We start from the raw sequence: 27,935 nt of genomic DNA, 5'->3' as shown, positions 1-27,935 counted from the left end.
TTTTCAGAAGTTAAAATGTTCAGGTATATATATATATATATATATATATATATATATATATATATATATATATATATATATATATATATATATATATATATATATATATATATATGTGTGTGTGTGTGTGTGTGTGTGTGTGTGTGTGTGTGTAACAAATGAAACTATATATAAAAGAGATATGGAGGTTTACGTCGACAGTTGTGAATGCAAGACACAGGTATAGATGTGGCCTCATTTTCTGGGACCGGATATGCACAGAGCAAGAGTAGGAAGGAGGGAGGGAAGGAGTGGTGCGTGGGAGGAAGTACCTGCTATAGAATGGTGAGGAGTAGGGGCAGATAAGGAATGGACCAGGGAAAATAAACTTCCAGCGAGAGGGAGAAAAGATGAATGAAAGAAATCCTGGGAGAAAGTGTGGAGTGCTTGGATGTCACCATGATTTCGGTGAAAATATATATACTAAAAGATGAGAGAGAAGTTAGGAGGAAAAGCGACGAGGAAGAAAGCGGAGGTAAAAGAGGGAGATTTCGGCGACCTGGTGGGCGGGGTCACAGAGTTTGAGCCGAGAGTGTGGGTGGAGACAAAAATGACAACTCAAGCGCAAACTTTTAATGTTATAACTGCTCAAAATTCCGGGCCCTATCGGACTCTTCTATAACAGGACGCTAAACGGATATCCTGGAGGAGTGCTGGGGAGGGAGAGGAAGGCTGTAGAGCGGGAAGAGAGGCCGTGAGGAGTGAGGGAGTGCGAGTGTGGCTGAGCTAAGGCGGCTGTCGACCTCTGAGGCGTGTGCGAGGCAGGCTGGCCAACGCAACCGACCTACTTTACCAAATTCCAAACATAAACTCTTTAGTTATCTCATAACTGCGCAAAACCTTACTCAAAAAATGCCAAACATGTTAAAAGTAGCGGAAATATATGCAGTTGTCGAGTTGGGTGAGTTACAGATGCGCTTATAGATGTAAATGTGTTGTCCAGGTAAAGCGGGTTGGCAGGCATGACGTGTGCGCGTCTGGGCGCATGCGTCACACAGGTGAACTCGGGATTTACTAAAGTTTGAAAACATTAGTAGTGTGCGAGGAATTACGGCCGGAGGAGCCTTTAAATGCACCCCGGATAGCCGACAATGGTGTGGCGCGTGTGTGAGGAAGGGTAAACATGGCAGGGGAAGTAACAAGTGGCAGTCTGCAGAGTAGCCTAGTGAGCATGGCTAAGTTTTTGACAAGTTGAGGCTTTGTTGGGGTGGCGTAGAAAAGCAGAGATAGAGAGAAATTGAGCCCTGCGTGTGGGTGTGTTGAGTGTGTTTGGTAAGGGTGCAGCCTTTTGATAGTATGACGTGATTTGTACTGTGACGAACGGGACCCATGTGTGGACTATGCTACAGGTCCCTCTGAGTCAAGATTTTCCGAAGGAGGGGCTTGTTAGTGATGCCGCCGTCAGTAGTAGTGGCTCCTCCTCCTTCCCTGGCGCCAACAATCCTCCGGCGGGTGCAGTGGCGGGCGGCGGTGAGGCAGGGGACACGAGTGATCACTGGTCGGGGCAGGTGGTGGAGGCTGTGGTGAGTGTGGAAGGCAACTCAGCGGGGTCAGGCATCACCGTACTCGGAGGTTCTGACAATGGCGAGTTCCCCTACCTTGGTGAGATCAGCGCCGGGGTCCGCTACCAGAAGGGCGGGCCGTCCCTGGCGCCGGGAGCCCTGGTGCTGGAGGTGCAGGGGCAGCGGGTGGCGGGCTACACGCAGAGGGACGTCGTGGCCTGGATCAACCACTGCACACGTAACGGCAACCCCTGTGTCATCCGCACCGCTCCTCCAGGTACGGTAAGCATAAGTGTAGTTAGAATCAGGTTTGGCTAGGGTTGGTTAGGTTAGGTTTGGATAGAATAAGTCAGGCTCTTAGTTTGGGTGTAGTTGGAATAGATTAGGTTAAGAGTTGCGTTGACTTGGAGAAGGGCAGTTTGCACAAGAAATAAAGACCAGAATAGGCGAGAAAAAAAAAAAAGGCAGAACAAAATTATGACGGTAAATTAAAAAAAGAAAAAAGAAATGGATGGTTTTACTGAGCCACAGTTTGACAGGCATTTACACCCTCACTCCAGTCAGTCGAGAGTTTTAATAGAATCATTCCTGCTTACACTGCCTACCTGTACAATCCCATATTTTTTGTGGTTATATATACTTGGCAAAACTCACGCTTCCTCTTATTTTTTTCAATACCACAACAGTTTCATTCATTCATTCATTCATTCACTCACTCCAGACACATATCATCATCAGGAGAGCATTATCCTTACATCCACTAGGCTATCCATACTCATGTCCTCTCATTTTTTACCACCATAATATTTTTAGTTATTCATTATCACCTGTAGTCTGGTGTTTGGATTTGTTTTTTTTTTAATTTTTCCTACCTGTTCTGAGGAAAAAAAAAAATCATCCTAACCTTTTTCCCACCCAAGGTACCAGTATATAGGCAGAACATATTTTTAGTCAGGAATATGGTTTGAGGGAAAGGTGGTGGTTGGTCACATACTTGGTGGTTTTCTATGTGATTCTTCCTGTGCCGTGGCTTGAATGTTATCAGTTGTGTGGAAGGAGATAATGATAAGATAAATTCTAAAAGTGTACTGTGAGCAATATTGCCTATACCCTTTTTACTCCAACTTGGCCTAAAATTGCCCTCTCTCCATCTTGAATGCAGAACTGTAGCAATATATAATAACACTAGAATATGATGCTAGTTATGAATAAGTACTGTGGAAAGGATGTAGAGTCATAGCATTGTCTTCTGCCACTCAGCTACGTGAGATAAGTTGTTGAAGGGCGAAAATCTAGGCCAAGTTAAGGTAAAAAGGGTATAGTGTGTTTCCTGCATGATCATACACTGAGGTCTGGTGTGCATGGCTTTACTGACTCAAATGAAAGAAATATTTTTAATGACAATTGTTTTCATAGTTTGGTCAGTGCGTCATCAGCAGTTTTATCTTGAATTATCAGTTGGCTTCTGATAACATGTTGATTTGGAAGAGAAACACAACTTTTAAAGATTATTTTGTTTTTTAATGAATTTTATGCTTCCTCACACATCCGGATAACATGTCCTGAATTAATCAAGCTCTTTAGCAGATTATTTCACATGTTTTAGCTGACGTCAGATTAGGTTATTAAGTTTATGAGGCCCTGTTGTAGTGAACGATTTAATAAAGACCATACCGTATCTGATTACTCGTCCGAAAAGTCTAATAAGGTGGCGAAAATCGTATGGAAGTAAAAAGAATTACTAAAGACGCCATTCTATTGAGGGTGTTATCATATTGTCTTTTGTATGCAGGTGACCTTCATGTTATGGTGAAGCCGCATACCGGTAGTGCTCCCCCGCCACCACCACTTTAAGGACACAGCATAACTTTGTTTTCCAGCTTGGGTGAAATAAGCACAACCGTAACTAAGAATGTCCGCTGGTGGCATGCGAGAGGCACAACGCTTTTACTGACTGGAGTGAAGCCATAATGTGGGCTTAGGTGTGTCTTCTACAGTATATAACAGTTTTAGCTGAGAAGGAATGGTGATGTGTATGAGCACAGCCAGGAGGCACATATGCCCAACATGATTTCAGAAATATTATTAGTACAGTATGATACGATATCGCTACCAGTAATGAGTGTGCATCTTACTACGTGGTCTAGGTGTCATCAGAATGCATGTATCGGTACTGTAGGCCGTTTTTTTTTTTTTTTTTTTTTTTTAACAGGTCTGTAGGACTGGATGAATCTCTCCTCACTGAAAATCCCGGAATCGGCCTTGATACTTGTACCGTTCCTTTACAAAATGTATCGGTTATCTACCTTTTCCGTAAAATTATTCAGTTTTAAAATAATTGTATGAATCATGTGGCGTAATACGGTTGCCAGTAACGTATTTTTGTATATCGGCTATGATTGCATTATGTACATTAGCTCAGGATGCAACCAATATATCATAGACCGAAAATATATAAGTGAATATCAGTTCTAGTAAAAGTTGATAGCAGACTTAGCATTGGCTGTGGTGGTATGCAGAAAAACACCAAGTGCAGGGATTGACCAGTTTTATTCAACGTTTCACCAAACAGGCTTCATCAGGAATTCCCGAAGAAGCCTGCTTGGTGAAACGGTCAATAAAACGGGTCCCTTCCCTGCACTTGGTGTTTTCTTGTAACAGATCCTAATTTGCACGGTTCTTTAGTCATAGTTACCTATACTGTGTGATGCATGGAAGGTACAGTAGATCAACCGGTGACCATATTACAATGAACCTGGCGTTTTGTTATAAATCGTAGCTAATATCATCACAAGCAATTATGATCACGTGTCAGTAGCGTTAATAGACTGCATAGGCGTATTAGTGTATGGGGGAGAGTTCACCAGCCTCCTGGACATCCTTGGCTATCCAACTGATGTGGGTTGTTTTAGCAGATGCCAGACACTTATTCCTGTGGGCTTTACAATACCGTATTTCGTTATATATATCCTGTATGAAGGGAACAGGTAAATTAAGCCATACTCACCTTCGCAACTGCCTTTAAAAATATATATTCCAAGGCTGATACTGTACGATTGAAGCCGCCACGATAGCCAACGCAAAATGCAGTTCTCATCACTAATACTTTAATTTGCGAGAGACATTTCCATTGCATAGGAGAGAAATCCTTGGGGAAAACATTCTATCTTTCTGAAGTGTTATTTGAAAGTTGTTAGTGGTGGGGACGAGGTTGTGTGTAGTCGGCTGCTTTATGATATAGTCTGTCGGCTTTAACTTGGCCTAAAATTGCCGTCTGTTTATGGTGAATGCTGAAACAAGAACTGAACACTGGAATACGGTGCTAGGTGCGAAGGTCCACGGGAAGAAAAGTTGTTATTCCGTTTATATTGGCCAAAAATTACAGCCTTTACCTTGAATATTGATCTGTAACAATAGAACTAACAATACTGTATGGTGCAAGTCACGATAATAAAAGGAAAGGATGTAGAGCCGTAGCGTGGTCTTGTTCTGTCCTTGAGTCACGGGAAACGAGCAACAAAAGGATGAAAATTCACCAGGTTGGGTGGATGCATTAAAGATTCAGAATGTGAATATTTTTTGTGTGTGTGTTCGGTAGGCCTACGTGTGTTTTCTCATCCTTCCTTTTCCCAGCAGTGCTCAGAATTAATGTTTGAGTTACAAGTCTCATATATAACCATGGACCTTATTTTTGAATGTATAATAGGCTATAAGGACATGGCTAGATAGTGCCCCAATGATTTTACAAGCTACCAATTTTGTGTCCATAACGTAGTAAGCCTGTTCAATCTTAATAATTTGCGGAATACCTTGATGATGCGATTTCTGTTTACGGTATTTATTTTATTACTGTATCGTATTCCTAAATTGTACCGTATTTTATCGTGTGAAAGTTTTATTATGATTCTTCCCACATCTGGATGGTGGAGGATACCAGTGCAAGGTCAGGCGAAGGTGTGTGTGTGTGTGTGTGTGTGTGTGTGTGTGTGTGTGTGTGTGTGTGTGTGAACCGTCATTTTTTTTTTTCAATGAGAGAAGAGTGTGAGTGGAGGGGGACTGCCTATTATCACACAGGCTGTCATGTTTCCAAAATCATATCACAGCATAGTTTCATCACTACTATTTAACCATTCAGAATATTTACTAGGTATGTGAAATGGTTATGCATTATTGCCCAATTTAGCTAGATCAACACAAATGGCAGTATCATAAGGCTTAATATTTTGAATACACTTGTCTTGAATATTATACCCGAAAAATGGAAGATGCGGCCGTTGTATCTTCTCAGTAAATAAAATTTCCATATAAAGGATGATTTTTTTTTTCTTCAATTTAGACCTCTACTGCCTTATAACCCGAGTTCCTACCATTGACCTTTTGTGTGTGTGTGTGTGTGTGTGTGTGTGTGTGTGTGTGTGTGTGTGTGTGTGTGTGAAGCTGCATCTACGACTAAGCAGGTGGTAAACATAGGAGACACTAAAATACGAGAATCCTAACAGAAAGATCGGTACAGTTCAGATGCGTTACGGTGTGTGTTTGCTGTCTTATCTATACATGTAATCATTTTAAGTGGCCATGATAAGATATGATGATCCGGGTTGCACCACAGATAACATTTGTCTTATAAATGTCACTTGCAGTATGTGAAAGTACGCTTTACTAATGTACGGTACAGAAAGTTCTCTAGGTTATTCACTTTAACCTGACCCAGATTTTTGTCCTCTTGATGCTTATTTCACGTACCAGAGAAAATGGCCGCTGTGGCTTGACGTCCTTCCCATAGCACTTCTTCGTGACTAGCACCATATTCTAGTGTTAATCTCTTGTTACAGATGAGTATTAAAGATGGAGAAACAGCAATTTTAGGCCAAGTTAAAGTGAGCAAAATATAGTCATTTGTGTCTAACTTATCCTACCAGAGTATCAGTGGAGGTAGTTGGGGAATAAGAGGATCGCCATCTGTTCCACCGTAATTCATTCACACTTAGGATATATCCGTTTGTTTCTTTCCTGACTAACTTTTCATACTAATCATGGTCGGAAAATAATACTTAAACTTCCTAATTCACACGTAGAAATTTATCCGTCTGTTTCTTCCCCGACCTTCATACTAATCATTGTTAGAAAATCATGCCAAAACTTTCTCAGATATTAGCCAGAAGAGGAAAGTGTAAATTTGAATTATCTTTGGACAGAGAAACGTACCAAACCTCTCTTAGCCCAGGAATATTAGCCAGCAGAGGAAAGTGAAAAAAAGAGAGAATATTTGGCGAATTTTTGTACCTCCTGAGCGCCTCTTTCCGTAATTATTGCCACTACTTCCTTTTGCCTAATGGAAATCCTGAGGTTACCGGAAAGGACACGGCGCTAACGTCACTTCCGGCCCGGTGGGTAATAATCACACACCAGCCACGTTTTGATGCTCACGTATTTCTGCTCTCCTCTCACTCCCAGAATTTTACACATTTTTTGGTCATACTCGTTAGTTCTTTAGTGCTGGTGCAGTGATGAGATTTGTTACGGTATTTCGTCTGCAGTTTTAGAAGTACATTGACTCCTTTTCTACTCAGAGGTTTTTGTGTTAGATAAGGTGGAATTATATTTGTCCTGACACCCTTCGTAGAACCCTGTAGCAAAATTAAAATCGTACTGATAAGTTAACTATCAGATTTCATTTTATTTTCTACCTGGAAATTTCGCTAGGTCTGAGAGTCAAGAAATTATAAGTAATGTAGATTTTCAAACTCTTTAAATAGTCTTTAATAAATAATAAGTAAATAAAATAAAAATAATAAAACCATCTGGTGGCAGCAGTAATAAACAAATCAGACGCCATCGTACTGAAGAGGTGAAAGCGGGGGTTAGGTATGAATGGGAGGGAAGTGCATATACGTCCATTTGACCAGCATGGAAAGTGTCGCTTCTGCCACTGCCCTTCCTGGTTGTAGCTACCTGATGAATAAGGTGAAATAGCTAGAAGATGAGTCAACGGTGGGAGGGGCCGCTGGGAGGGAGGGAGGGAGGGAGGAGAGATGGTAGGGGGAAGGGAGGTACAGTGTGTTGGTGGCGGGATGAGTCAATATTTCTCTCATGCAGTTGGGAATATCGCCCCTACGGACACATGGCAATATTGCCTCATTATCTACGCTGGCTTGCTTCGTAAAAATCCAACCAAAGATAAAACCCAATGTGGGATACGGGCGCCATTTTCAAACTTTTTTAGGAAAAGAGTTGTGGTCAGATTTTGGCGCGAAGTCTTGATTATATTAGAAAGGCATCGTATTTTGTTCATTTCCCTGTTATGATCTCGACATTTTTAACGACCTTTGGTATAATGTTGTACTGTGAAGCTGTAAATGCTGATAGAGTGAGTCAGCAGAGTGAAATTGTACAGTTCAGATTAGAGACTATGGTTCCGATAACGTATGATATCTAACAAAAACTGGTTTACATTGCCTGATATACCGCATCACAAACTTGCTCCTTTATTTCACACGATAACCCCGGCCTTGAACAACCATAATAGTACGCCTCCCCCTGTGGTGTAGTAATGAATGAAGCTGTTTGTTGATACTGATGACGTCACGTGTTGATACTGATGACGTAACTCCCGCGCTGCCAGCCTGGATCTAAACAAACACCCATCTCGCGCCGCGTTTGAACCATGAAACGAAAGCCAACATCTGAAAATGGAGGCGTGCATAAACACTGTGTATCATTGCTGTTGCTGGGAGACACGTGGTTTTCTCTGCTATTTCCTTTTTAACCAGAGAACCCGAATATAACTTTGAAAAGAGTTTGTTTACCTTTTATCGCAAGAATGGCTAAACTGATAAACGGTGTTGATTATTTGCTAACGTATTGGGGTAACTTTTTTTTATGCCTTCTGCCAGAGGACGTATTTCATATTTTGTTTATTATTTCCTTCCGATTTTATGCACTTGAGGAAAAAAAATCATGTTGTAAAGGGTTAAAAGGGGCTGTATCTCACCCCTCCTGTTCAGATTCTTAAGCAAAATGAAATCGTCTGGAAATATTAAGACAAATAAAAACACCGTCATCGTAAAATAAAGCCATCCTAATAGAGGGATTATTCAGTTTAGGGAAAATATCTCGTAGTGAAGAGGTTTATTTAAGACTCAGATTGATATAAACCACTCTTAGCTAAATAAAATCGTCTGAAGTTTGGTGAAAAATCATACTATACTCTTTTTACCCTAACTTGGCCTAAAATTGTCATCTCTCCATTGTAAGCGATTAGCGCAGAGTATGATGTTAGTCAACAAGAAGTGCAGTGGAAAGGTTGTACAGCTATTGTCTGTTTGTGCCACTGAGCTTCGTGAATTAAGCAAAAGGAGAGAGAGAGAGAGAGAGAGAGAGAGATTGTGACAAAGTTAAGGTACAAAAAAAAGGCATAGTGTTGTCCATAGAGGTAATTAATGGCGAAAATATTAACATCTCAGACTCTTGTGATTCCCTCCCTGCAGAATAAAATAATCCTTCGTTAGCGGAAATACTAGAATTGCCTCGACCATGAAAGGGTTAAGTAATGAGGTAATGCAGTTATTATTAGGAAGCACATATATAATTTTCCAGAGGTTTATTTTGTCGTTAGTATCCCTCTCCTTGTCGGGATAACTCTTCTTTTTCATCTACCCTAAGACTGTTTTATTCAGCTCCCTAACGCCTTTTCCCAAGCGATTTATTTTGCATATTACATCATGCCCTATTGTGTTTTACAAATCCTGCTGACACTGCCATACATTGCATAAATAACGTATGAAAGGATGTTAACCTACCATATCCAAAAATAAAACGCTAAAGAACAGGTTCTTGGGAGCCATCTTACCTGACGTGGATACGGGACAACTCTAGTATGATATTCCAGGTGAGGCCATGCTGTTTCATTTACCTGAGTGAGTCATGGCCGCCTGAGAAGAGGTATAGGGCTGACGCGGGTGGATGGGCTCTGTAAACATGGCTGTGTGTGTGTGTGTGTGTGTGTGTGTGTGTGTGTGTGTGTGTGTGTGTGTGTGTGTGTGTGTGTGTGTGTTCCCAGGTAATGCATAACACCTCGCTTGCCTCACTCCACTTGCCATACACAAAGCCATTACGCCATCGACCCTCCCTTGGCGTAGCAGGGGAGGGGGGAGGGAGGGAGGGAGAATAAGGAAGGGGGAGGGGGAGGCAGAGGGAAGAACTGAAGGGAGAAGGAGTGAGAGAGAAGACAGCAGATGAGGGAGGAGGAGGTTGAGGGAAGAGACGAAGGGGGAGGTAGGGAGATCAGGTGAGTCGGGAGGATGTGGAGGGAAGAGATGAAGGAACAGAGGAGGAAGGGAGGGAGGGGTAGGGAGGAGAGTCAGCAGATGAGGGAGGGGGAAGGGGGAGGGAAGAGATGGAGGAAGAAGGGAGGGGCTAAGATGGTGGGAAGAGCGGAAGGAAGTTAGGGCGGGCGGACTTAGTGATGAGTGAAGCGAAGTGTGCATGCATACTGTATACAGAGAGAGAGAGAGAGAGACCAGACGGGAGGAGTGCTGAAGTCAAGGGAATAAGGAGTAGCCTACTGAAGATGAGAAAGATGTGAATATCTGATGAGTGAAGGTCAGTGTTTTCCGGAATGGTAGGGGATGTATGAGTCAAGTATTTACAGCAACGCTAAAGTACACATTGGAGAAATGGCAAGTTAGGGACAGGCATCAGTGACAGGCTATACGTGGATTTGGAAAAAAAAAAAAAAAAAAGTAACAAGTGTCACGGTTGTTGTCTGTGTAGCAGAAGGAAACTTGCTGAATGTTGAAAACACGTTATTACTTTAGCTAATCCTATTAGAATAATATTTGCGTGATTCCATTTCTGTGTTCTAATTATATGACAGTAAGATCATGAATAAAAATTACGTAGATGTGCAGTTTCATTCTGTGCATTCAGAGTAAACCTGGTAACTGCATATCCAGCCCTGCGATATATATGGGGATTTGAGAGAATAACAATAAAATATTACTGCGTTATAAAAGCGGCTTGTAACTCAGAGCAAAAGCCGCATGATGGCACTGGTGGCAAATAGGAGTGGGTGATAACCCAGGATTAACTCAGTGAGTAGTAGTCAGCGGATGGGAGTTCATTCTACAACGTGTACTATGATGTCAAAGCGATATCTACCCTCCTTCTTCTGTTTTGCATTCAAGTTTGGAATGGGGGCTGCCCCCTGAGAGTACTGGCAACTTTTATATAGCGAAAGACATTATCACGACACCAGACGAACTGACCTGAAAAGTTTCGTTGAAATCTATGAGCTCACTTTTCCCTATTTCTAATTATTTCTTTTATTTTGAGGAGGAGCTGAGGCCTCAAGAATCACTGGGGGGGTCACACTCCCCAAATATTACATTACGGACGAGATTCCACAGTACAATAAGATGTGAAAGCCATATCTTCTTTCATTTCCATATTTCTAGGAATTTTTTATTTGCTGAAAGGGGGGAGGATGACCCACCCTGAAAAAGGCATGGTTGGAATATCGTACGAGTATGTAGAGGAAGACCTTCGGAGTAACCAGACGAACTCATCTGGAAAGTTTCATTTAGATCCATCAAATATTCTAGGAGGAATTAAGTCTCTCTCTCTCTCTCTCTCTCTCTCTCTCTCTCTCTCTCTCTCTCTCTCTCTCTCTCTCTCTCTCTCACACACACACACACACACACACACACACACACACACACTCAGGCTGAAACACTCGCATCAGTGCAGGGTGGGTTGCCGAAAATGATACCATCCTACCTCTCAGGAATAATTAAGGGGGTAGGATAGAGCCGTGGAGAGGCAAAACGTACGAGTAAAGGTAAACAAGAAATGATTTTTGTAGGCAGAGTAGTGCAGTTTGAATAATACAGCGTGGCGTATAAGCCGCTTTGCCCCAAGTCCCCCGCCTCCTTCCAGGTAAAGCCACTTACTCCTCACCAGACGCACCGCTATACAGGTACTTGGGTTGAGCCGCGCCAGAAATCAAGAAGCCTGGTGTGGTGGTTATAGGCGACGGTCGTAGTCATAACCGTGCCTTGTACAGTCGCCCCAAGAAGCGATGGCAGTGTTTCAGAATGCATCGACCACTCTGTACTGTATGTGCATTATTACCGAACGAAAACTTCTGGATAATCTGCCATCACTTCTTTAGGCGACTGTACATTTGATTCTTAACTCCACAGACGGCCGAATATTCATCGTTCATGTTTACTATTTTGATGCAGGTTTGTCTCTTATCCTTTAATGTTCTGGACCGCAGCAGTCTAGCCTCGGGTACCTGCGTCTTCTGGGACTGGCTGTTGACAGTTCAGAAATAGCGAGTTGAATTTTAGAACCGACATCTCTTTTGTGTTACCGTTAGCCAAAAGAGACTCATTGCAGTGTGTGTGCAGCCAACACACACACACACACACACACACACAGAAATCATTTGGTTGTACCGTTGCTCGTACTTTGGTGGGACGTAAATTTCCAAACTGTAAATCGATTCGGATAACTTTTTCCTCTTCACGACAAAGTAGATTGAGTTAGGTCAGGGTTAGGTCGGTAAATGTTAGGCGAGTGTATGAAGTATATTAGTAAGAGTGGTCATACTTACAAGAGACCATTCAGTGTGAGGTGTTGCAGTAGGTAACAGTATGGAAATCTGTAACTAAGGACGGTACTCGTATTTATAAAGGATCTCAGCCAGTTAGTATGTATAAAGGATCTTAGTATGTATAAAGGATCTAAGCCAGTTAGTGTGATGTCTCCTTAGTAGGGAAATATTGTTAGAAATAGTTTTTGTTCTTTTATCCTTTTAATATCATCATTCACTCTTGTTTTGTTGTGAAGCGATTGACACTGTGATTCAGGCCTTTGATTCCTTCTTCCTTACATAAAAAATAACAAAAATGGTAAACATAAACGCACCTCAGCCCCAGGAAGGCTATGGATACTGCCCAGGACTGCCAGAAGTAGGAAGAACATTACCGTGAGTACAGCTGGTTTACACTCAGATGTATTGTGAACACCACGATAAAAACAGACAAAATGGGAAGCTCTTGAAGTTTGTCCTTACCATACTAGGAAAATTAATAATATTCTCTCTATTGACTTACCGTATTATAACTCAGACTCCTAGGTGGCACTGTCAGATGAATATAACGAAGAATTAGAATGGACATATTAGAGTTGCCCTGAAGATGAGAGGGTTAATGTTGACAATATTTACACTCAGGCTCCTATGACTCACTCTTAGCTAAATAAATTGGTGGTATCTGGAATTAACGACCTTAAATTAATAGAGTTGTCCAAACCATAAGGGTGTTTTTTTCAGTTTTGTATAATGTCCGGTGCTTGTTATGGGCGCCCTCCATCCACTCATTTGATGTAGTGAGTAAGCGAGTGAATCAGGACTTGAGTGCTTAGCCAAGTGGTGTCTTATAGCTCAAGAATCAGTTTACTGCGTTGGGTGGTAACCATACAGTCAGACTGATAAAGTATACTAAAGTACTCAAATGGATATAACCCTTAACAGTGTAAACGCAGTGTGTGTGTGTGTGTGTGTGTGTGTGTGTGTGTGTGTGTGTGTGTGTGTGTGTGTGTGTGTTTAATGCAGAGGAGAAAAAAAAACTGCCCACATAATGCCACTCAGGGGGTGGTGATTGGTCACTTACATTACATGTCAGGACTGAATAGCTTAGATCCGGGCCCTGACAGAGATTAATTCATAGGTAAACAGACAGACAGACAGACAGACAGACAGATAGACAGATAAGGAATAAAGAACAGATAGATAGTTTAACTGATAGGTAGGAGGATAGATACACAGATAGATAGAAACTTGACCTAATTATTCACGTTTATATAAATAACGTAGCAACGTGGGCGGGTACCCTGGCGTAACCCATAAATAGATACCGATACTGAAAAACTGTACCTTTTATTTATTTTATTTATTTACTTATTTACCTTTTTACTACAAGATCTTTGGACAGGTTCTCTCGGCCACTGTCTCCCCTCGCCTGTAGTCTGTTCATTTCAACTGGGCTGGAAATTTCGACCTTCTGCAGCTTACTTCTCGTAGTGGCAGAATATTACGGCGCCACACCCTTTCCACAACACTTCTTCGTGACTAGCACCGCCTTAGTGTTAATTTCTCGTTACTGCACAGCACACACACCACAAAGCCAGCCAGGAGACAGGACGTGTGTGCTGGGCAATCCCCAGGTCCTGTCCTCCCCACTTACTATTGTTTAACCAGCCCATATACCCCACTGACCGGGCTAATGTATGGCCCTGCCTGCACTATATGTGCAGGAAAACTTCGAATGAATGAATGAACTGCACAGCACTGGGGATTGTGTGTGTGTGTGTGTGTGTGTGTGTGTGTGTGTGTGTGTGTGTGTGTGTGTGTGTGTGTGTGTGTGTGTGTGTGATTTTTGAACCACATGGTGATGATGGAACGTACTTGGCCTTTCTGTATGGTTGCTGACTGCGTTCTGTAATGTGGGATGCAGGCTAAGCACACGTAATTATCACAGGTGTATAAATGACCTCTCTCTCTCTCTCTCTCTCTCTCTCTCTCTCTCTCTCTCTCTCTCTCTCTCTCTCTCTCTCTCTCTCTCCACTGACCCCTCCACAACACCCCTCTCCCCCAAAGGCTTAAAATCGTCCGTAGGCAGCAAGGCTAAATCGATCATACACGTTAACCGCAGCCAAGAGATTCAGTTGGCTTGAGTATCGTTATCTGGAGCCCGTACTCTCGTCAGTTAAGGAAGCTCAGTAGCACCTCTTCCTAAGCGATTTATTTGCCTTATTAATCCTTACTATCATCTGCGTCATATAAATCATGCAAATACCACCATACTCAGGATAAACAACATACATATTGGTAAAAACTAGCCGTAACCAAAAATAAATCGCTAAGGAAGAGGTGCTAGGAACGTGGGTGTTTGTCAGGCGTTGTCCGTTACGTGCCCACCCCGCTGCTCTGTGGCGGGGGGGGGGGGTTTGGGGTGGACGGGGGGGGTATGGTAATGTGCTTGTCCGGTATTCACGTCGGTTAAGGAAGCTCCCTAGCACCTCTTCCTTAGCGATTTATTTTCTGATGTGGGTGGCTAATATCTTTTTGTACGTTATTTATGCAGAGTACGGCGATATTGGAAGGATTTTTGTAACAGAGGAGGACGGTAATGTCTAATAATAAACGTAAATCGCATAGGAAAAGTGATAGGGAACTTTGTTAAACGACGAGAATATTGGTCAAAATAAATCGCTTAGGAAAAGGTGTTAGGGAACTTCCTCAAAAAAAGAGAATACGGGTCAAAATAAATCGCTTAGGAAAAGGTGTATGGGAGCTTCCTCAGACGACGAAAGTACGGGTAAAAATAAATCGCTTAGGAAAGGGTGTTAGGGAGCTGTTTGAAACGAGGAGAATACGGGTCAAAATAAATCGCTTAGGAAAAGGTGAATAAGGGTCCCTGTGTCTCTGGCTTCTCCGCTGTACCAACCTTTGCCAAGAGAGTGAGGAAGTAAAGAGTAATAAGGTTAACTCAGGCTTTATTAACTCACTCTTTGCTAAGTAAAATCCTCAGGCGTTTGGTAGATTGAAATGCTATAGTTCTTTCCCCTTAACTTGGCCCAGATTTTCATCCTATTGTAGCTTATTTCAGTAGCAGAAGCAGATAATACTACGGCCCTAACATCCTTTCCATAGCACTTCTTCGTGACTGTAATTCTTTCACTTAACTTGGCCTAGAATTTTTCGTCCTTTTGTAGTTTATTTCACGAAGCTCAGTGTTGGAAGAATTCTGTGCTGCGACTCTACATCCATTCCATAGCACTTCTTCGTGACTGGTACTGTATTCAAGTGTTATATGTATTGTTGCAACTCGGCATTCAAGATGGAGAGAGGGTACGGTAGTTTTCGGCCAAGTTAGAGTAAAATGAGTATAGTTTCCCGGGCCGTGAGAATAATATTAGTAATATTACTTTGTCTCTTGTACTCTCAGCAGAATGAAGTAATGTGACGACTGGAAGAAGTAAATAAATAAATAAATAAAGCGTTGTGACGATGACAGACAGCTTCGTAGTAAAGACAGGATATCAGTAAAAAAGAAAAATCAGAATATCGCTTTGACTTTCTCCGTTTTTTATTGTTATTCATGTCAAGTATAAGAACGGTATGATTCTCTCTCTCTCTCTCTCTCTCTCTCTCTCTCTCTCTCTCTCTCTCTCTCTCTCTCACACACACACACACACACACACACACACACACACACACACACAGAACACGGTTATCTCCGTTATGACCGTTAGGCTACTCATGCACAATTCAAAATCCCCTGGAGATGAAAAAAAAAAATCTATATAATGATGGAAGTATTTCTTCATACAAGTATATAGATAGATAAATAAATCGATATACATATAGATAGATATATACAGATATATACAAAGATAGATCTATAACTCTGTAAGAATATATAGCTACGGTTTCGTCGTTATAATCGTTACTTATGCCGAACACACACACACACACACACACACACACACACACACACACACACACACACACACACACACACACACACACACACACAAATCCTGGGCAGGGCTTAATGTGAGGTAAATGATAAAGGTAATTGAAGCGCTCTATTGGGTGAGTGGATGGTGTTGGAGTGGCCCGTTAGAGCTGAAGAACGTGACTATGGCAATGGGGCACAGGAAGGTAGAGTAACACAGTGGTCTATATGTGCTGAGAGAGAGAGAGAGAGAGAGAGAGAGAGAGAGAGAGAGAGAGAGAGAGAGAGAGCAGTGGAAATATCTGCACATTAATATAACGTGTTTTTAATAAAGGTGTGTAGCGCTAAATATAAAACCGAACTACACACACACACACACACACACACACACACACACACACACACACACACACACACACACACACACAGCCATATTACTTTGTGTGTACAGTGGAGATACACATGTAGACTGGCAATAAACACACACAAGTACAGACAAATGCATGTACACGTCCGATTCGACACTGGATACACACACGTACACTGCAGTTAAGATACACATGAATATTGTAGATAAACACAGATGTACGTATTGCAGATAAACACACATGTACACCGCAGATAAACGAACACATGTACACTGGAGATACGCACATATACTTTACAGTGCAGTTAATACGCTACAGATAAACACACACCTACAGGTACACATGAGATAAAATGACACATGGATACGATATAAAATGATACACAGACACAGTATACACGCGTACACGTAAGGATAGCAAACCCATGTACTGTAGTTGCATTATAGAGACACATGTAGAGCAGAGGTAGACATCAGACTGACGTGGGGTTCAGTTGAGTGGGGCACAGACTCGTATACATAACCCGGGGAGAGAGAGAGAGAGAGAGAGAGAGAGAGAGAGGGTGGGGGGGAGACTCGTATACATAGCCCCGAGAGAGATAGAGGGGGGGAGGGAGAGAGAACCGTATACATAACCGAGAGAGAGAGAGAGAGGGAGGGAGACTCGTATACATAACCTAGAGAGAGACAGGGAGAGAAGATGGGAGGGAAGAATGTTAGAGCAATAGGGTGTGGGCTAGACAGAGAGAGAGGGAGGGGGCAAGTTAGAGAAAGAGGGGGCAAGCTAGAAAAAGAGAGGGTAGCAAACTAGAGAGAGAGGGGGGACAAACTAGAAAAAGAGAGGGGAGCAAGCTAGAGAGAGCGACGTCGAGAAAGAGAGGAGAGCAAGTTGGAGAAAGAGGGGGACGAGCTAGAGAGAGAGGACAAGCTAGAGAAAGAGGGGAAGAGCTAGAAAGAGGGAGGGGCAAACTAGAGAGAGAGAGAGAGAGAAAGGGCAAGATAGAGAGAGAGAGGGGGGCAAGATAGAGAGAGAGGGGGGGGCAAGGTAGAGTGAGAGGGGAGAACTATAAAAAGAGAGAGGGGGCAAGCGGTTAAGCTAGAGAGAGAGAGAGAGAGAGAGCGGGGGGCAAAGAATGAAAAGAGAGAGGGCAAGCTCTAGAGAGAGTGGGGCAAACTGTAAAGAAAGAGGGGGAGCAAGATATAGAGAGAGGGGCGGAAGCTGGAGAGAAAGGGGGTTAAGCTAATGTGGGTATGATTATGAAGAGCGAGAGAGGGGGAGGGGGAGTTAATGTAGGTATAATTAGAGAGAGAGAGAGAGAGAGAGAGACTAAGTAGAGTTATAATTAGGGTAGAAAGAACAGACCATACAACCTGTCTAAATAATATAGCCAAGTTGTGTATATGTGTATCTGTGCGTTTGTTCGTTTCTTTCACGGGAACGGTAATGAATATCGACCTGTTCTTTTTGCATTAGGTCGGGGTAAGTCCAGGAAGTCAAAAATATGAAACAAAAATTATGGCGATTGTGCGCGACAAGACGGCGCGAAATTGTTGGAGATCGCGACACGTGAAAATATGCGTAAATCATTTTTTCGACTTTTTGGTCGTCATTGGTCATTATGGCCTCAGTAACGATATGGAAACACATGTAATGGTATTTACTAACATTTTGTGATGGAGAGGCTGTTAGTTAATCCTGCAAATTTTTCAGGGCAAGCACTAGTGGGCTACCCGTATATACACAACTAGAGGGACGCTCAGTGGGGCGCATCTCTCCAACAAGGACAACATAATTTGCTTACCAATTTATATGTAATATACTTGACAACTGCCAATATTATAATTTCTAATGAATCCAGATTAGATCAGGAATATGATCTGGATCATTTCTAACATTTTTTTAAAATTAATTTTGTTGATTGATATTAAGAAACATGCTACATTTTATAAATAAGGGCAACGTAATTTTCAAAGTACCCTTTATAATAGGGTTTCTCATCACTGATTAGGGTTTCGCAAAAAATGTTTTCGGATCCACCGTCTGTAATACGATCCGGATCGGTCCCAGAAGTTAATCGATTGTTCCCTGGGACATGGGCTATCTACCCACCAAATTTAGTCCAGATCTCTCTTTTAGTTTTTGAGTAATCCTGGCAACAGACAGATTCACAAACAAACAGACAGGGGTGAAAAGAATGTCACTTGTCGGAGAGAATAATAAAAGTACGCAATGTTCTCGGCGTTGAGGTTGCGTTGAATATTCCACTTAACCACTCAGAGGCCACGGGTTTCCCTCAGCTGAAGAAAATCGTCTGGTGGTTGGCAGATAAAAAAGACCTGAATAAAAAGCCCTGATGTCTGGGGTTTAAAGGGGTTAAGGCCAGACGAATCTGTTAAGCTAGGGAGACAGACTGTTGACTGAAAAAGGAAGGTAATGAGAGAGAGAGAGAGAGAGAGAGAGAGAGAGATGGATTTAAGCACGTCTGGTAAGGGAAGAGGTATGTGTGGTGTGTGTGTGTGTGTGTGTGTGTGTGTGTGTGTGTGTGTGTGTGTGTGTGTGTGTGTGTGTACAAGTGTTTCTTCTCACACCCTCTGACACCTTTACTGGCCACGGCTTCCTCCTACCTCTCCTCTCCTCCCTCCTCCTTTCTCTCCTCCGTTCATCTCTTCTCCCTCCCTCCCTCTCTCACTCACTCCATCTTTCTCTCCTCCCTCCCTCCTTCACTCCATCTTCCTCCCGTTCCCTCCTACTCCGTCTTTCTCCCTTTCCTTCCTCACTCCATTTTTCTCTCCTTTCTTCCCTCACTCCATCTCTCTCATCTTTCCTCCCTCCGTCTTTTTCTCTTTCCTCCCTCACTCCATCTTTCTCTCCTTTCCTTCCTTCCCTAACTCCATATTTATATCCTCCATCGTTCCATCTTTCTCTATTCACTCCATCCTTCACCCATCCCATCCTTTTCTGTCTCCCACACTCCATCCTTTCTCTCCTCCGTCCCTCCATCCACTCATCCTTCTCCCCTGCCTCTCACACGCCATCCTTCTCCCCTCCCTCACCCTGTCTTTCTCTCCTGCCTTATTCACCCCATCATTCTTTCCTCCCTCACATCTCACACTTATTTCATACAATATTTCATCCTTGTCCTCCACTGACCTGTTTCTCTTTACAATACTATACTATCCCCAGAAAAGGAGCATTTAAAATTTTACAAAGAGAAAGGGAATACCATAATTTTAAACCATGCAAGGCCACCCATTCGTCCGTGGATTTATTTAATTTTGCATTTTCATGTATATCGTATTTTATTTTTCATTACTTTATTTTTATTAGTTATTTCTGCTTGTCCTGTTCACCCTCTTTTTCTTCCCCTGTTCACCCTGTTTTTCTTCCCGATAGAAGTGAATTTACGTCAGTTTAACCTCTCCATACGATGACTCTCTCTCTCTCTCTCTCTCTCTCTCTCTCTCTAAGTCTTATCTCCAGCCAATTTTACTTAATCTGGGAGAGATTTTTAGAACAGCAGTGGTTAAATAAAGTGTTCTGTAATCCCTCGATTTCAAGGACACCCGCCAATGTAATATAAGAGAGAGAGAGAGAGAGAGGGAGAGAGACGTCGCCGTATCGAAGGGGTTAAGAATCTACGTCTTACAAATTCTCAGCATCACCCCCACAAACCAAACTCTTCACACCCACACGCGGAATTTCACCTCATTAAGTCGGCCTCACAACACCTGTACGGTAGAGTAATTCCACCGACTACGCAATGCACACAAGGCCAGAACTATTCACTACAGACAGAGGTATTCCACTACGGTTTGGAAGCTTACTTACACGTCTTTCTTACCGATTTATTTCTGATTCCGCTCCGTCACCATATTCTTGTGTGTTAGCTGGGGGCACGATGGCTTAGTGGTAGAGCGTCGAGCTCGTGGCCAGGAGTTCGTAAGTTCGAGCCTCGCCCGGGGCTGCCGTGCCGGGAATGGTAGCGCGCTCCTGTAACCTAGCGGGGCTGTATGGCCCCAGTTGCCTAGCTCGGGGATTAACTCCCTTTTATGTGTTAGTCACGGAATTTATGTCGATATTAAAAAAATCATAAGGAGCAAACTAGGGAATATTAATTAATAGTTTGGAAAATAAATCGTTAACGAAGAGATGTTAGAGAAGCTCCTTCTTACCTGACGAGAATACGGGCCAGAGACACAAGGTTCTTCAAAAAGTTGGACGAATACACAGCGGAAATGTCTAAGCTTCTGAAACACACTAAAGTAGAGATACGGTTTTCATTTATTTCGCCTGTTGTAAATTTTCTTCAAACGGAACTGAGACTATAGTTGTTTCTTTGACTCTAGAGGTAGGCCACACCTGGAACACCGATTCGAATTCGATGTAGGTGTCTGTTTCCATGCTGTAGGCCATTTCACCACCGCGTGCTGAGTTTTCCCTTCCCAGGATCATCTATCATACTTTACAAACACAACAGACTAACCTAACCTAACTTAACCTTGCCTAACCTCATCTCACCTCACCTCACTTCACATAAGCTAAGCTAACCTAACCTAACCTAACCCTAACATACTAACTAAACCCCAACCTGATCTAAATCCAACAGACTAACCCAGCCCAGCTTAACCCCTAGCAGACTAACCTAATCTAACCTCGCAAGATGATTTACACCCCTTTCGACTACAGTTTGTTAATTTGCAGTATGGGTATAGATATTTTCCACACAGACAGAATGTATTAGGTGTAACGAGTATCGTGCAGGGAGACAAGGAGGAATGAAGGGAATTAGGAAGGGGGTGGTGGAAGAGTAAGATGATAGAAGGAAGAAGGGGTCAGTGAATAAGAGGGGGAGAGAAAGACAGAGTGAAGAGGAAGCGTGAATGAATGAGGTTAAGAATGGAAGGAAGGATGAAGGGTGAGGTCAAAGATGGAAGGATGGAGGGGTCAGTGAATTAGGAGGGACAATAAATACCAGAGTGATGGAGGGAGGGAAGGAGGAAGGGAAGGAGAGGTCACAGAGTAAGATGACGGTGGGATGGAAGATTCAGTGAAGGGGGGGAACATTAATGGCTATGATGATTGAGGAAGGAAGGGAGGGAGAGAAGAGAATGCGGGAGGAAGCGATAAGTCAAGAGTATAATGACTGAAGGAAAGAGGGTCTGTGAAGGAGGGACTGAGGTGAACGAGGGAAGGAAGGAAGGAAGGAGAGAAGGAGTACAAAGGAAGGTCATCTAGTGATTTTCCCGAGGCTGTTCGATTCCCAAGAGGTGACTGGATTTTTTTTTTTTTTTCTAATGGGGGTACGTCTCTAGGGGTGTCCATGTCCGTCTGTCATTCACTAACTATTTTCGGACGCGAGATGCCTCACTCCAGCAGACTTTAGCAACGCCACACCACACCACATTACACCACACAGCACACCATACGAATACCACCGTCACACCACAACACTCACAAACACTCTTCCACACCACACCACACGACGCCACACCACATTACACCCCACCGCACCCCACCACACCACATCATACCACACCACACCAAGGGCATTAACCAAAAGGGCCTTGAAGCTCCCGAATCTATTATTTTTGTGCTTATTGGATCATGTAATGCCACCAGGGGACATAGGCTGGCCATCTACCCTTAGCCTAGCCTCGAGCCCTACACCTAGAAGGAGGTAATATGGCATCATCATTAGCTAGTATTAGTACTAGTAGTAAAGTCAAGTCAACCTGCTCTATTCCGTATGGTAGAAGTAGTAGTTGTAGTAGTAAAGTCAACCTGCTTTATTTCGTTTAGTAGAAGTAGTAGTAGTAGTAGTAATAGTAGTTATTGTTGTAGTGTTATTTTATTTTTATTATTATTATTATTATTATTATTATTATTGTTATTATTATTGTTGTTGTTGTTGTTGTTGTTGTTGTTGTGACTTATTTACGAGATGGGGGGTAAGTGATTGGTCATGGTAAACGAAAAAACAAATTATAACTCCCTGCATCAAGACTTTAAATAATCTGCATTGACCTTGAATAAAAATGAACAGAGGAGTGACCCATTACCGCTGGCCACTCTAATGCTTGTTTTATTGATTGTCTTGTACCTGTGTATAATCAGTAAAAAAATATATGGCACACCTGGCGTACGATGGATGTGAAAATGAGCGAGTTTTGTAGGACACACGTGAATCTATTTACCTAGTGCCTTAAAGAAAAGAAAAGAAAAAAAACAGTACCCAGAATGTGAACGTTTGTGCGATTTTCAGTCCAATTATTTACCAAAGATAATAACAGTGCACTTTATAATCACACTTGGCTGTATATATCTCAATGCTTCGTCAGTGTTTTAGAATGAGGGAAGAGGGTCAGTACTTTTTTTGGTTGCCTGTACATCCTACCCATCCCAGTTATTGTTATGGGGATGGGGTTGTGGTGGTGATGGTGATAATAAAGTAGCACCTGTAGGGGTCACACAGCCGCCCCTCACACTCTCCCCCACTCACTTTACGCAGTGACCTAAAGTGGGGAACAGAAGGGTAAGATAGGATTAAGATAGAGACGGGCTGTAGACGGTGAAACAGCATACAGTGGCAGTGGACAGGGATAAAGTGAGGGTTAGAGAAGAGTACGATAGACACGAGGCACAGATGAAGAAAGAGAAGATAGTGGTAGTAGACAGTGGTATGGTTATTTGGTTATTTGATTGATGCATCCCAGCTCCCACCTTTCATACTCTTTGGCAGCCACGGAACTAAAACCCACGAAAGAGAATCCTCCGAACATGAGACAAGCATCGTACCGACCGACCCACCAAGTCGCCAAACCGTGACCTCCCCTCTTCCATCCTCCCTTACCTCTCTGTCTCCTTACCTCCCTTTCTCCCTCCCTCCCTCCCTGCCCCTACTTCCCGTCTCTCTGTTTTTCTTCCTCTGTTGACTTCCTCTCTGCCCTCCTTACCTCCCTCCCTCTTTTATGTCCTCAATTACTTAACCCTCATCTGGATCCCCCCCCCCCTCTCTCTCTCTCAACCACTGAATAATTCACTTTGTCCTCACACTGGTAACTTATTCAGAGTTTATCCGATTTAGACCAGACTTGGGGGAAGGGTTGAGGGTAAGACAAGAACGAAGAGAATGAATTTTGAGAACAGTCGGTCAAAGGTCAAGGCCACAGGACAAGGTCAAAGTTCAGCCCTCGTGTGTGTGTGTGTGTGTGTGAACAAAATAACAAACAATTCTGATCTGATCTGAACAACTTTGATGCAAAGATTCATCCCCCCAGAGGTTGACTTTTTTTTTTGAGGGGGGAACAATATGTCAAAGGTCAGGGTCACATGGCAAGGTCAAAATAACTTTTTTTTTTTTTTTTTTTTTTTTTTTTTTTTTTTTTCCCCAACCAAACTTTGCTTAAGGCTTCAGGGTTAGACATGGATAAAAGTACACGGTTTTGAGATCAATCGAAAGTCAAAGTCACAGGGAGGTAGCAATTTTCATCTGATTTGACCCTAACTTTGTGGAACGGTCAAGGGTCAGGCAAGGATGAAGTAGCCCGACTTTGAGAGCAAACGGTCAAAGGTCAAGGTCGCAGTGCAGAGTCAAATATTAGACCCAGGACGCGGGTGTTGCAGTCCGAGCGTTCCTTCTTGTTTAGATTTATTTTCATTTCTTTCAGCCTCTTTTTTTCTGCTTAGACTGTGTTCTTTCTTTTATTTTAACGTTATTTCCTTTCCTCATCTGTTTGTGTTCCGTCTTTCTCTTCCTTCCAGTGTCCGTCTTTCCTATCGTTGTCCCTCCCTTCCCTCCGTCTTCTCCACCTCCCTTCCTCCTTTAATCCCCCTCTCACTCCCTCAGTCCCTGTCTTTCTTTACTTATTTCTTTCCCATCTTCTTTCTTTCTAAACCATATTCTCCATTATTGTTTTTCTCTTTTCTTAAATAATCCCTTATTTTACATTCTCTCTCTCTCTCTCTCTCTCTCTCCCTCTCTCTCTCTCCAAACCCTGCACTCTTTATCACTTTTCCTCTATTATTTCCTGTTCCTCTCTTCAAATCCAATACCATTTCTTGTCTCCTTTTTTTTTTTTTTTTTTCCAAATTTGTCTTCATTTTCTGTTCCTGTTTCATCCCACCCACGCTCTTCTCTTGCCTCTCACCCCTTTCACCCCGTCTCACTCTTCACCCCTTCTCACCCCACTACTTAACCTATACCCCTTCACCCTTACCCCACACCTCCCCTTTTCACCGCACCTTCTTACCTCTCACCCCTTGCCCACACCACCCCTACATTCACCCTCACCTCTACTATCACCCCACCCTTCTTATCACTCCCCATCTCCCCACCACATCTACGCTCACCCTCATCCCACCACTCTTTCTCACCCCTAACCCACAGCACTCCTACTCCCTAGTCAACTCCCTTCCCAACTGCTCTCCTTCCTGACTCCTAACCTCACCTCACCCCATAGTCACTTCTCACCCCTCACCCCATCACACTTTCATTTTCCCCACCCACCTCTATATCACCCCTCATCCAGCCTCCTCCATTCAGCCAAACCCCACTACCTCTAACCCCTCCACTCTCATTCTGACCACTCCCAACCCCTCATCATTCTTCCCCATCCCATCCCATCCCATCCTCTATCCACTACCCCACTCACCCCATACCCAACGCAATCCCATCCCCCTCTTTCTCACTGTTTCATCCCTTCACCCCCACTCCACCCCCTTCTTTCCCTCCCTTGCCCTCCCCACTCCCTCTCTCCCCCCTTATCCCCACTGTTTTACCCCCTTCACCTTCATTCTCCTCCCCTCTTCTCTCTCTCCCCTCCCCTCCCCTCTGACCCCTCACAAAACACAGACTCATCCCCCTCTCTTTCCCCATCCCACTGTTGTACCCCCTTTATCCCAACTCTCCTTCCTCTCTTCTCTCCCTCCCCTTCTCCTCTGCCCCTCTGACCCCTATCCCAACACAATCTCACCCCTCTTCCCCCCTCCCCCACCGCCCCCCACTGGCCACGTATACAAACAAAAGGTGGCCCCTGTCAGGTGAGGATGTGAGCAAGCATTATTTACCGAACTACACTCCACCCAGACACGCCCGCCCCTTCCTCCCTTTTCACGCCTTCATTTATTTCGTTTGTCCAGCGTGTCAGGCCACCACCAGGGGAAGTAGGCTGGTCATCTACCCCTGTTTCAGTACGCGAGGCCTTTTCCGGATTGAAGGGAAACCAACAGGAAGTATCATCATCATCGTCATCGTCTTCCTCCTCCTCTTCCTCCTCGTCCTTCCCTTCCTCCTCCATCATCATCATCATCGTCGTTGTCGTCACCCTCATTGTCCTTCTCTTCCTCCCCCTCCTCATCATCACCCTCATCATCAATAACAACATCAATAGCATTAAGAACACCAACATCAGTAAAACCAATATTTGACGGCAGTGCAAGATGAAGGCCTCCAATTTTTCTCCACTGTGATCTATTGGCTGTCAGTGTGTTCCATCCAAGACCAGCAAATCGGCATATTACATTTCTCTGCTTTCTCTTCTGTCTGTCGCGTCCTCTCACTCCGCCTCTCTATTGCCAGTCGGTGACCTGGGTTTTGTATCTGTAATTTTTCTCCGATAACCGTGGCCCGCCCATGTCCGTTTCTGCTTTTTAATTGCGGTGATAAGTTCTGTTTCCGCCTTTTCCGTGTTCCAAAAACCTCCCTTCATATATATACCTGTGATGGTCGTTTTCATTCCTTTTGAGCACTCCTATTTTTTATTTTTTTATTTATATATTTATTTATTTATGTAATACTTCCAAGTTTCAGATCCATGAGTTAGAAAAGGGAGGACACGGTGAGTAGTCTAAATAGGCCTGCTTTTTTACTTCCTTACATAGAGGTAAATTTCTATCCTTCAGGAAGTTACCATACTTTGCTTGTCAATAGTCCAAAGTCCCAGTTCCCATTCCTATTCTTTGCTTGATGTCGATGCCTTAAACTGTTCTAGTCTGAAGTGCATATTGTTCACCACATTCTAATTTTTCATTTCCCATTTTACGGGAAGGAGCCAAATATGTACACAGACTACAATTTTTTCATCTTCCTCGTCAAGACAACTTTTAGAGTCTTCCTCCTCACCTGAACTACCGGGTATCATTCCGTGTCCTATTCCCCTGAGTCTCTGAAAAGAAGCAGGTATGTCATCAGCTAATTGAAAAGTGTTCAGTTTTTCACTATTTATGTTAATCCCTTTGCCAGCCCAATCTGAAATTCTGAACACGTCCTCTAAGCATGCTCTGAATAACCATGTTGAAACTGTGAATCTGTGATGAACGCTTTTCTACCGATATTTTCCGACATCTTCCTGGTATCGTTATGGAGTGTATGACAGCAGCACCCTCTGTCTTTTTATCTTTTGTCAGCTGAAGATTCTCGTACGCGTCACTACTGCTGCTTCAACCGAGTCAAATGTTTCCATAAAGTGTAAAGTGTGTGACCTGAAAGTTTCTCCAGTTCTGAAGTTTTAGTTAGTAAATCATTTAAATCTGGTCTGTTGTTGAATAATCCCGGCGACATCCGACGTGTTGTCTTGGTTGGTTTGCATCTAATGCAGTAGTGATTCAATTTGTTAGAATTTTTGCTTTTAAAAATTCACAAAAGAATGAAGACTTATCTGTCCCTCAGTCTGTCTGTCTGTCTGTCTATATTTATATCTGTCTATTTATCTATCCATCTATGTCTGTCAGTCTGTCTATCTCTCTGTCTGTCTATCTAGCTATCTAGCTATCTGTCTTATATCTATCTATCTATCTATCTCATCTCATCAGCCGTTTGAGTATCCACTGCAGGACCGGCCTATCCCGACCGAAGTCGGGACGATACAGCCAATGGATCTCTACCAAGTGGCTTAGGCTGTCTGGTAGAGATTGTATGTATGGTGAGAAGTGCTTGTAAGTGTAAATGTTGTGTTGGAGTGGCTTTGGATGTGTGTGTAGTCTGTGAACCAAGTGTAATCGGCCCGTTCAAACCAACTGGGTGCAAACATATTTTACAGTATGTGTCCGCCAATGCAGTACGTGGCCAGAAGAACGCTCCCAAAGTGTATTACCTTGGCGTGGCGCGAACCCTCGTTCTTCAGTGTACGAGAACGCACAATTTACCACTGTACCACAGAGGCTGATATATATATATATATATACGTGTGTGTGTGTGTGTGTGTGTGTGTGTGTGTGTGTGTGTGTGTGTGTGTGTGTGTGTGTGTGTGTGTTTAAATCATAGTCTCATCCTTAACATTCATCATGTAGTAACCTTTTCAGTCAAATGGCTTTTTATTAAGTGTTACAATACCCAAATGACTTTACATGGTTCATATTGAAGTTTAACTAGAGGGGTTATAGTAGATACAGCCCTGATTAATCCCCTGCTACAGAAGTTTTCGTGAATAGAAGGAAATTGTGTGATGGTAGGAAGATTAAGCCAAAAAAATATATTCTATCTGTTTTTATCTGGAAGAGTT

At 43.0% G+C, this 27,935-nt stretch overlaps 1 protein-coding gene across 1 annotated transcript in view; it reads left to right on the top strand.

Annotated features, from left to right (window-relative positions):
• The first annotated feature begins 1,106 nt into the window (after positions 1-1,106).
• The window catches only part of LOC145401012 (membrane-associated guanylate kinase, WW and PDZ domain-containing protein 1-like), a 554,078-nt gene continuing 527,249 nt past the window's right edge, over positions 1,107-27,935 (top strand). The window contains exon 1 of the mRNA XM_080273379.1: positions 1,107-1,818. Coding sequence (XP_080129505.1) covers positions 1,380-1,818 — 439 coding nt within the window. The 5' untranslated portion in view covers positions 1,107-1,379. The remainder of the gene's footprint in view (positions 1,819-27,935) is intronic.

This window comes from Coenobita brevimanus, chromosome 54, assembly GCF_032717465.1.
Source record: "Coenobita brevimanus isolate Jiangsu-jjx chromosome 54, ASM3271746v2, whole genome shotgun sequence".
NCBI lineage: Eukaryota > Metazoa > Arthropoda > Malacostraca > Decapoda > Coenobitidae > Coenobita > Coenobita brevimanus.
This window is presented reverse-complemented; position numbering and strand designations above follow the sequence as displayed.